Source organism: Ictalurus furcatus, chromosome 4 (genome assembly GCF_023375685.1).
Source record: "Ictalurus furcatus strain D&B chromosome 4, Billie_1.0, whole genome shotgun sequence".
NCBI lineage: Eukaryota > Metazoa > Chordata > Actinopteri > Siluriformes > Ictaluridae > Ictalurus > Ictalurus furcatus.
The window spans coordinates 15315563-15327214 of NC_071258.1; the positions used below are offsets into that span (position 1 = coordinate 15315563).

General features: G+C 38.0%; 1 protein-coding gene across 3 annotated transcripts in view; it reads left to right on the forward strand.

Moving 5' to 3' along the window:
* Positions 1–11242, forward strand: part of ripor1 (RHO family interacting cell polarization regulator 1) — a 92596-nt gene extending 81354 nt beyond the window's left edge. For all 3 annotated transcript variants that reach the window (XM_053623170.1, XM_053623171.1, XM_053623169.1), the window contains exons 14-22: positions 218–348; positions 3612–3762; positions 5175–5310; positions 5587–5748; positions 6080–6238; positions 6489–6685; positions 8359–8442; positions 9556–9646; positions 9830–11242. In XM_053623170.1, coding sequence (XP_053479145.1) covers positions 218–348; positions 3612–3762; positions 5175–5310; positions 5587–5748; positions 6080–6238; positions 6489–6685; positions 8359–8442; positions 9556–9646; positions 9830–9921 — 1203 coding nt within the window. In that variant the 3' untranslated portion in view covers positions 9922–11242. The remainder of the gene's footprint in view (positions 1–217; positions 349–3611; positions 3763–5174; positions 5311–5586; positions 5749–6079; positions 6239–6488; positions 6686–8358; positions 8443–9555; positions 9647–9829) is intronic.
* The last annotated feature ends 410 nt before the right edge of the window (positions 11243–11652 follow it).

Sequence of the window (11652 nt, forward strand, 5' to 3'; positions counted from 1 at the left end):
AAACTGGTCAGAAATCTTCAGAAGTGCAAGAGAATATTTTGGTGTGTCATGTAAAGATGCTCAACTAAACATTTGTGTGTGTGTGTGGTGGTGTTTTTGTTTTTTGCTATTTATTATATACCAGTTGTGCCATTGACTCTAATTATTCGTAGGTGAGCGACATACGTTAGGTAAAATGTTTATAGAAAGATAGAATTATGTGTGTGTGTTTGCGTAGGGCCGAAGTCGAAGTCGAGCCTCCAGTGTGAGCTTGACGGTCGAAACTGCTCTTGAAAGCTTCAGTTTCCTCAACACATCAGATTTGGAAGACGAGGAGGAAGATTGCGAGAGGCCGAGTGTGACAGACAGGTCAGAGTTTCTGATATTTCCTTTTAATTATACTGCCAGAAAAAGACAGCAATTATTGGTCATTTCTTTTTCCAGGCGATGGGATGCGATGCATCTTAGGGTAATGCAATACTGCCATCTGGTGGCTGAACAAAAATTGTATACTGTGTCTCTTTGACACCATTTTTTTCCAAATTTATATAGTTTATTTTTTAGAAACATTTACAGTCTCAAATGATGGTGTGTGTGTGTGTGTGTGTGTGTGTGTGTGCGCAACATTTGATATAACCAACCCATTGAACTGTATGTAAATGAAGTCTGGGGTCCAGTTAGTCCATAGCTATACTTGATGGGATCCCTTTTGAGAATTTGAATGAACACCCCGACCATGAATGCAGACCAGCATTATTCCCAATATCCCACTGCATAAAAAAAAAAAAAAAGAAAAAGCCGTCAATTTATGGATGAGTGCTAATGAAGCACTGCAAACCAAGAGCTAAACCTTGAAAACCTGGTTCCGAGGCTCACTAACCCGGTAACACAAAACACCTAGCTCAGATCTAGGAGTATTCCACGACTGGAGCTAAGTCAATATGCCAGGCTTGTTTCAACAAGCCGAGCTAATTTCCATTGATTTCAGTTCCACAAATGAAGCTAATCATAAAGGAAGGCATATACTTTTGAACAAACCTGCCCCATGTCTGGTTAGTTGTGAAGCTTAGCTTGATGAATTCTATTGGCCAAGCCTTGTGCTTTCATAGTCTTGTCGGGCCGAAACAACAGGACCAATTGTTCTGTGGTCAAAGAGTAGACAGTATAAAATCTGGCTATATAATCATTATACATATCTTACATATCATAGTATACATAAAGATATATATATATATGTTATATGTTATATATATGATATGAGAAACAGCAGACAAGTAATTAATTGGGTCTCTATTCTGTATATGTTAATGTATAACCACATTAATTAAAGATTATTGTGCAAAACAACAGTGCAAAAGAGCAGCAATAGAACTAAAACCAACCTCAAACTGTAAACAACAGATGTAGCCTCAAGTCAAGAGCAAAGTTTTGCAGGGCTACACGAATTTTAATGTAATTGCTATACACAGAGCAAACCGGACTGCTTTCTATTTAAGCAAAAGTGGCAGGTTTCCCTTCAAGAACAAAAGTTGCTCAGCTTTCTGGCAGGAGAGACGGCTCCTCTTCTCATCAAGAACATGAGGTGCTTCACTGAATAGTCTTTCACTCTCCGTGCTGGTCCTCGGGGCAGATAAATACCTGCGTGCAATCTGCACAAGCAATGGATAGCATAGCTGTGCTTGTTGTGGCACTGCTGTGTATCAGGCGCTTTCCTGTAGAATCTCGTCAAACATGTCAGAAAGTGAGGGAGTTTGCACTTCATCACTTGTACTCACGCGTTTCTCTGGCACACTTTGCTCTGTGCTGCGCGTCGATCCTTCAGCTCATTCATCACCTCTAGCTTTGCTTCTATCATTTCCCGTGCACTCTGCTCTTTCTCCTCGTCAAAGTAATGTTCTTTAAATCGCGGGTTTAGTAATGTTGTGATGCAACAATAGAGTGAGAGTGAAATCTGAGTGGCCAAAAACTGAAAATGCCATTTTTAGCTGAATATTTTTGGTGGCTGAAATTTTGGTGCATCCCTAGATCATTGTCCTGTTGGAAGATCCAGCCACGGCCCATTTGAAGCTTTCTGGCAGAGACAGTCAGGTTTTCATTTAATATCTTTTGATATTTGATGGAGTCCATGATGCCATGTATCCTAACAAAATGTCCAGGTCTCCTGGCAGAAAAACAGCCCCAAAACATTAAAGAGCCACCACCATATTTAACCGTGGGCATGAGGTACTTTTCCATATGGCTACCTCTCTGTGTGCGCCAAAACCACCTCTGGTGTTTATTACCAAAAAGCTCTATTTTAGTTTCATCTGACCATAGAACCCGATCCCATTTGAAGTTCCAGTAGTGTCAGGCAAACTGAAGAAGCTTGAGTATGTTTTTGGATGAGAGTAGAGGCTTTTTTCTTGAAACCCTTGTAAAAAATTGTGGTGATGGCGGTGACTTCGGATTGTAGTTTTGGAGACTTCCTGACCCTAAGACACAGCTAACTTCTGGAATTCTCCAGCTGTGATCCTTGGAGATTTTTTGGCCACGTGAACCATCCTCTTCACAGTGCGTTGAGACAATATACACACACGTCCAATTCCAGGTTGATTCATAACATTTCCAGTTGACTGGAACTTCTTAATTATTGCCCAGATGGTGGAAATGGGGCCTTTTCAATGCTTGTACTATTTTCTTATAGCCACTTCCCATTTTGTGAAGGTCAACAACCTTTTGCCACACATCACAGCTATATTCCTTGGTCTTACACATTATGAATGACTAAGGGAATTTGGCATATGTGTTACCTCATATTTATACCCCTGCGAAACAGTAAGTCATGGTTGAACAATTTCGTGTTCCTAGTCACCCAGGTGTACAAAATTTTCTTTAAAATATCAATGGGAATATACTTTAAATATATTTTTCTCATATGAATTCATGGGTGCCAATAATTGCTGCACACCTATATTTAAGATTTTTTTTTTATAAACCTGTGTTTGTAATTGTTTGACGTCCATGAGAGCAGAATATTTTTGTGATTTTTTTTTTAACAAAAGATCGAAAGGTTAAAAAATAAATCCATTTTTATATATATACATATATATATATATATATATATATATATATATATATATATATATATATATATAAATAATTTTATTTTTTTTTAGGTATGTAATTTAAAATGTAATGTAAGTCAAACCAAATATCTTATAAACTAGCAATGTGAATCTGCAAGTGAGAGTGTTATGAGGGCCTGGACAGAGTCTCTATCCAGAGAGGAGAGACGTGCTCTTAATGCACGAGGCAGAGAGACACTTCACTGAAATAACACCTCCAGAAATCTACAGACCACTCTTGGGAAGGGACACACATACACACACACACCACAAAATGACAAAATGTTACTGTCTGAGAGACAATGAGTCACATCAACACTTCCACCAAATCCCCCCAACTCCTACACCAACCCACGTCACCTCCAGTGACCTCATGCTGTTGCTGTTGTTGTTGTTGTTGTTATTATTATTAGTAGTAATATCAATATTTGTGCTGTTATTTTTATAATGCTTTGGAAATATTGTACTATATACGGTCATGCTAATAAAGCCACATTAAACTGACTTTGTGTTTATGTGTGTGTACAGCTCTCAGCTAGTAGCAGGTGAGAGTGTGGTAGTGGATGAGAGTTGTGCACAGAATTGTTGGGACACTCCCTCTGTTCCTCTCAGCACTGGCCACCAAGATCTAGATCAAACTCTGCTCATCCATCTACAGAACTGCTCCACCCAGCTACTGGTGAGTCGATATGATCAAACCAAATGTGTTCTCTGTCTTGTGCACTTGGGAGCCCCTGTCTAGCAGAAGCAATCAGATAAAAATCAGTAGTGAAATCAGATTCTCCCTATGACTTGTTGCATACCAAGATCTATAATTCATAATAAAGAATGATTTTTTTTTTTTAATTCAGTTATTCGTCGCACAACAAAATACAAATGGTGTTTGTTTCTCCTGTGATAAAAGAACTCCTGAGCTGTAGACATTTACTGCTTTTATCACAGCAGAAACAACACCACAGCTCTGTTTATGACACTGTTCATCTGTAAAGCACCCAACTGAACACTGTACTTTTACCTATTTGGATAAAATCTGTTCACGTGTACCAACTGTACACCTGTACCAATATGATAAATCAGACTGGTTCTTCAAATCTGGCCCTCGAGGTCCATGGTCCTGCAGAGTTTACCTCCAATCTCAAACTCACAATTTTTTTACAGCAGAATGCTACTATAGAGAGCTTACATTTACATTTATGGTATTTGGCAGGCGCCCTTATCCAGAGCGACTTGCAGAAGTGCTTTGAAGTCTCCATCAATAAATACACCCTGTTATTGGTTCACTGATTAAGAATACCATCAGTCTAAAAGCTCTGTTGGGGTACTTCACAATTTCAGGTTCGTATCTTTTCTGGAGACTCGGACCGTTCCCATTATAAATTGAACCTAAAAGTGGAATTGTGTGCGATCTTGAGCTTTACATTTGGACTTAAGTTCTAAGTCTAAGGAAGACGAAAGTGCAAAACGTTTATATATGTCCACATACTTTGTGATGTGCTCTAGAGATGGTTTCCGTAAACAGCTGTATAACCAAAATTTGTTGTGTGCCATGACACAAAGACGGCCATCGTAGTTAAGCCAAGTGAAATAAATAATAATTTTAAAAAACTGGTGGTTTTGAAATGACAATACATAGAGGTAATCACTCAAAAAAATGAAAAATCGGCTCATGTCGCTGATGCATCCGGGACACATCATCAGCAGTGATTGAGATAGCGCATGTGGAAAAATGCAGTCACATGTGTAGTGATTGTGAATGAAGTGGATTATTCACTCTCTCAACCTTTTCTCCTCAAAATGCCTTTAGAGGACAAACTAAAAATAGATAGACTAAGCACACATTGTCAAATCAAAGTACAAATTACACAAACGGCCAGACAACAGAACAGTAAGTTCAGGGTTTTTTTGTTGTTGTTTGAATGAAACAACCGTAATAGTTTCACTGTCAAGCTACTGATATTAGATTTTAGCCTCCCATTTATATCACGACCCGCCGTCACTGTCCTTATAGTTTGAACGCATGTATATGTTGTATTCCATGTTTATGTGATTTTCGAGTTGCTGTATGAAGAGCTGTGTGTGATGTCTGTGCAGAGGCTGGGTACATTTGGCCCGCTGCGCTGTGGGGAGATGTACGCTCTGGATCGGCTGCTCCGGGAGGCTCGGGTAATGGAGCTCATTCGTTTGGCTGTCCAGGATACAGTGAGGAGTGACAACCAACCCGAGGAAGGTTAGCCCATCTGAAAACAGTGCTGGGAGAAAAATGTAGTCCTTGGTCAACTGTATTTGGTGTTGTATGTTTGAATTGTAAATGTAATGTTTTTTTTACTTGATATTAATACAGTGAATTCGTTGTGTTTGGGTATTGTGAAACAGAAAGTGATTGATGATCAACCCAAATTTACATTCTGTGCTCATACCTTCTTTTCTTTATTCTCTCTGGGTGGTGTGTGTGTGTGTGTGTGTGTGTGTGTGTGTGTGTGTGTGTGTGTATATTTGGGAACAGTTGTTCCACAGTTAGAGCAGTGCCAGGGGGCTGTGTTGCTATGGAGGCGTTGTACGGCTGGCTGTGGTGTGCTCAGCACCTCCACAGAGGCCTTCCTGCAGACTCTGAACAACACTTACACAGGCAGAATACCAGAAAGAGGAGCCAGCCTTTCAGACACAGGTGTGCGTGGGGGTGGTTTTAGTTGCTTCATCAAGTGTTCATAATAAATCACCAGGCGAGTGAAGGTTTCCAAATTAAAATAGCTTTGCAGTGAATCATTTGATGTATGAAGTGTTCTGAACAGACAATTTGTGTGGAAGGAATTCTGATTGTTACACACTGATTACTAAAAGGAAGAGTTCATTTTATTTGCTTAGGGATTTCTTTACAAACACAAAGCACCTTTACATCTCATTCACCCACTCCTACATATATATCTCCAAAGGGGCTTCTCATGTATATGATATCAGATAATTTAAAAAAAAACCAACACGTCACTTCTTTCTGTTAGTATTTCTGCGTCTAGTGGAGAAGATTTTGGAGAAAAAGCTGCCCAGACGATGTGGAAGTGCAGCTAAAGAGATTCTTACAGTTTTTCAGTTCTGGAGTTACCTAGAGGCTGAGGGTGTGAGTGAACTGGAGACACACGTCACCGAGCTGGCTGAAGAGGGTAGGTTTTTATATGTCTGTTTTCTCCCCAACTGGTTCATTTGCCTCATTTGTCTTTTACCTTATTTTGCAGCAATCAATTGGCCATTTGAAAACAGTTTAGCTATTTTGAATACAGATACTTTCCACTCTCATGCTCTCATTATCACCTCATTTGCATTTTGTCTTGTTCTTTTCACCGTTCCCTTCTCCCTCTAATTTCCCCACACAAACACTGATCCATTTTCCTCCCCCTCTGCTTTCGGCTGCAGTCTGGCTGGTGCAGTGTCTGCAGTCTGGTGATCAAGATGTGCTGCTGAAAGCCCTCAAAAAGCCCCCAGAGTGCAGTCTGAAGCGCGAGGGCCTGCGCGCCGTCAGTTTACTGCTCAGGGACCCACGGGGGAAGGTGTGCAGCAGTGCCAGTTCTCTGTTACGCAGCCTTGCCGAACAGCCACGCCACAGAGAGAGGGTACGCCAGGGGAAGGGGCTATTTTTGGCATAAGCATGTCAACTTAGAAGTTATTACGGTTTGTTTTTAATTTTAGATAAAGGTTAGTTCTAAAACATTTAAATAATAAACACCTTAGCAGGTGAAAATATCTTGAATATGATCACAATTATTTCATTAAAATGTAATATTCAGTACAGGGTTTTTTTCACAGATTTTTCATTTCACACTTTAAACGTTCTTGTTTTGTTGGTATATGATATTTCTTCTTTCTGGAAATAAATATCTTCCACTAGAATATTTCATGCCTGATATAATAAAAATGTCTAGAAATAGGTTTAATAATCATTTTTGTTTTAATATTATAAATGCTAAGATGTTATTTTGCAGTGTATGTCAAGGTGATTTACATTCAACATTAAAGGGCAGTTTATATTAAACATACACCTACTTACACTAGGTTTAAAGGAATATTCTATCACTTGAGTTGAATTGAATTAGTTTCTTAGCTTGGGGACGCTAACTTTAATTGCACAGAACAACATTCAGAAAACAGGTATATAATCTGTTTTCAGTGTAGAGAAGGGAGCAAAAGTGTACTGAGTAAAGAACAGGAAAGAGAGCGAGCATAGGGAAATTGATGCACCTATTAGATTAAATTGACTAAAATATACCTCTAAGTTTATTTCTATTTTTAACTAATTGTGAAAACGCGTATAATGTGTTTTGCTTTGCTGGCTAGATCTTTAAAATATAAGACAACATGCTTTTAGTACAATGTGTGAAGTATATTGAATCTATACACAATTTACTGTAATTTTACTATATTTATATTATTACAGTAAATGTACTAAAATTTGAGTATTCAATCCCATATTTAGCAGAAAACACTGCTTTAAAAATATTACATCTAGTAATGATTTTTTAAATGTTTGTGTATAATATTGACTAGTATTGATTTACCTCTGTAATACAAGTTGATTAAAGGCTGTACTCTGTACTGGCACCCAGGTAGTTGATGAATTTCCTGTCCAAATAGCACAGATAGTATTCAAATGAAGACTAAAGACCCACCTCTTCACTTAAAAAATAAACCAAAAAAACAACTCCATCTGTACCATTGTTGTTACTGTACCAGCTCTTTGCACTGACCCCTTTCTAACAGCGTTTTTTAATGGTATATTTAGCCCCCCAACCTATTGGTACTAGCATCAGGGTGTATTTTGATGGAATCTACAAAGCACTTCTGTTAGTCGTTCTGTGAAAAGGGTCTCTGCCAAATGCTGTAAACGTGAATGCCTTTTTTGTGACATTATTGAGAGCGTTTATATAGTAGAATTTAAAATGATTTGGTTTTCAACAGATGACACGGTTGAAGGGAAATATTAACAAAAAGTCTTGCTTTCTCCACAAGAACTAAATTAGTGCTTTTATTCATTCAGTTGTAAAAGAGCTACAGAAATGTGTAACTCAGAAATGTGTAATTGTTTTATAGTGTGAGCATAATTAAATTCTTGCTAATGTGTACAAAGCCTTAAAAGAAACAAACCACAGGCTTAATGTTATTTCACCACCTGCTTGCTACACCACCAGTCCTCAAACTTCATGTTCTAGCTTTGATAAAGGTAAACACTCAGGTTGTTTAAAAAAAAAATTCAGACTGTATGTTCACTGAATTTCTCTTTGTGTGTTAGGCGCTTGTGAGTTGTCTGGAGCTGCTGGAGGATGAAAGTGTTGAGACCCGCGTGTGTGGCTGCAAAGCACTTGCATATCTAAAGGTCAGTCTGTTTATCTGAACTGTGTGATTTTACTCTTCAGCAATCAGGCACAAAACTGTAGTTTCTGTCCAAAATCTCATCATTTTACATTTTCACATTAGTTTCTAAGAATTGAGCGCTCGCCTGTTCTCAATTGATACCTCCAGCATTATTTTTGAAAGCAGGTTATTTTTATAGCATATAGGGATGATGTATAGCAGTGGTTCTCCAACTTTTTGTAACAAGCAACCCCTTTACCTGTAAAAGAAATTCCATAGACCCTCTCATTAGATTTTCTAAATACACATAATCCTTTTATTCAGATATTATTCACGTGTGTATACATATTCTGGCTGTTTATTAGAGCTAGAGTGCTTTTCCTGGAATTTCAACTGACAGAACATGTTGGGTACAACTGATATTATTTATAGGCTACATGTTTTGAATTACTGAGCTTTGGATTAAACCCATTGTAATCAAGAGACCAATCAAACTGGTGGAGAACTATAAGTACCTCGCACTGCCGGGGTCGGGGGTTCGAATACTGACTCCGCCCTGTATGCACGGAGTTCTCCCCGTGCTTTGGGTTTTCCTCCAGGTACTCTGGGTTCTTCCCCCAGTCCAAAGACATGCATTGTAGGCTGATGGGCATTTCCAAATTGTCTGTAGTGTGTGAATAGGCACTTGAGGGTCCCCCGCCTTGTGTCCCAAGTTCCCTGGGATAGGCTATAGGCTCCTCCGTGTAGGATAAGCGGTATGGAAAATGGATGGATGGATTTGTGATTTTCATCACTGTTAAAACAATTTTTAATTGCAGACCCACATGGCTCACTTTGAGAATCACTGATGTATAGCACTGATCTCAAAAAATGTATTGCATTTCTTTTGTTTTTTTTTGTTTTGTTTTTTTTTAAAAAGAGATTAACGTTTATTCTGGTTGATGTGAAGAAAAATATGACAATTACATTATGTTGAATTTGTCAAAATATTTTATTTCTAGTGGAAGTAACTGTGATTTTCATATGAAAACATTACTATTCAGAAAATATTGCTGAAATTTTATCATACATTTTTGATATGTGTCATTTACACCAAAAAAATAATAAAATCCTCTTCATGGTTTTTGTATACCAGGCCAAAGAGAGCATTGAGCAGCTGGTGTACCTGTGCCGCACAGACAAGGAGGATGTAAGAGAGGCTGCCAAACAAGCTTTGCTGGTGCTGGGTAGGTCAGAACACCAATGGATATAAATGCAATATGGATAAAAAGAGACACACATGGTTACAAAAAAATTAAACAATAAAAAGACAGTTAGCCTTCAGATAACAGATATCAACTTTGGAATAAAAGGCTTCAATTTTTCAGTCGTTAGCAGCTGTTTGATGGTTGTTTTTACTGTGTGCGCAGGTGAGGAGGGGAAGATGGCCCATCGGCATGTGGAACAGGATGGAGTCTCTCGACTTTTTGCACCTGGCAGCATGGCCAGCACTGCATTTTAAGCACCGACAACCTGCAGAAACTATAGACCAATGTCTGATGTGTAGTTGTATTAATGCCAATGAAGGACTCATGATCAAACATACATCACACTGTTCAAAAATTGACCCAATCCCATTGTTACAAAGTGACTGCAGACACTTCAAACAATCAGTGGACACAAGAACATGTGAATGAATCTGATTGATAAGCTAGAAATTAAATTCAGTTAAATGATACAGTGGAAATGAGATGATGAACGGGCAAAGAAGAAATAGGCTACAATGAGTGTTTTGCTGCCTTAACACTCAGCCCAGTGGTTTTGCCTTGACAATTCACAAAGGCTGGGCTCAGATAAGTGCACGAGTTCATACTGCATGCATGGACACATTTTTATTTGGCGTCATGCTCACTGACAAGAGCAGGGGAATGGAAAGTGTTACTACTTCATGTGTTCGTGTGACAGGGGTGCACTTTTTTTAAATGTGATGAGCATATGCTGAAGCTTGGGTGTCTTCTTAACATAGTGTGCTAGTGTTCATGTTTGTCAGGTGTAAGTGGGACAGAGTTCAGGTGGTAAGAGTGAGTGTTTCCAGTGAAGAGTTTCAGCATAACTGCCATCATTCCATACGGTCACTATATATATACTTTACTGATACAGTAATCTGTGTACATGTTTTAATTGTGCGTGTGTGTTTTTTAAACAAACATGTTTACGCTCAAAAGCAAATGTAGGCCTGCTTTGAGTGCTAATGACTCCTGAAACCTTAATGGTGCACTTCCTGAGATTTAAAAAGTCAAAGGCATTGTATCTGAGGGGAATATCTGCTGTAAAAATAGAGGGGCTATTTTATACATATATACAAATATTATTACTATTAGTAAAATGGAAATAAAATTATATGGACTACGATGGACTTGGCCTAGCCGTAGTATAGTGCATGTATTATTTAGCCCAGGCCCATTGCATACTGAACAAAAATTCAGAGCGTTCCTCGAGTGCTGCTAGACACAGGTTCAGTGCTGGAATCTCTTAATTTACTAAGCTCTTCAACTGAGTTTATATTAAGACTTTGGAAGAAGAGAACGCCTCCTCAATGTACAAGTGCCTCAAATGACTGGGGAGTGATTGTGTTAAGAGAAGTAGGCTTTTATTTAAAGTGAAAAATAACAGTTGATGACAAACTGTAATATAGATTTAATTATATTTTTTTCCTTCAAAGAATTACAGATTGTGCAGTGTTGAGGTTTTTTTTTTTTAAATAAAAGTTTACTGTTTGACAATGATCTTATCATGTGCAAAACAAGACTATTAAAATTGAAAAGGAAAAAATCCTTTTGTGTGCTGTGCTTGAATAAATGAGGTGGTCTAGTGTGAACATTAACATCGGCATACTTACAAGCAGTTAAACTATGATAAACACATTTTCTTAAACATTTTATGAATATTATAAAATCTACATTTTTGTTATGTCATATATAACAGTAGTGTAGAATTTAAGATTAATATTTTATTCTGAAAATGTAAGATTTTCGACCAGGGGAAAAAAAAAATCCATGATGAAAAACTGTAATTTTTTCTAGAACTCAATTATAGTAGCACTACTTGTATTGTTCCCCACTTGATATATCGCTTTGCTTGTATTTCCTAATTTATAAGTCGATTTGGATAAAAGCGTCTGCTAAATGACTAAATGTAAATGTAATTGTGAGTAAGTCCACATCTAATTTAACGCATACAACACCCAGTATAT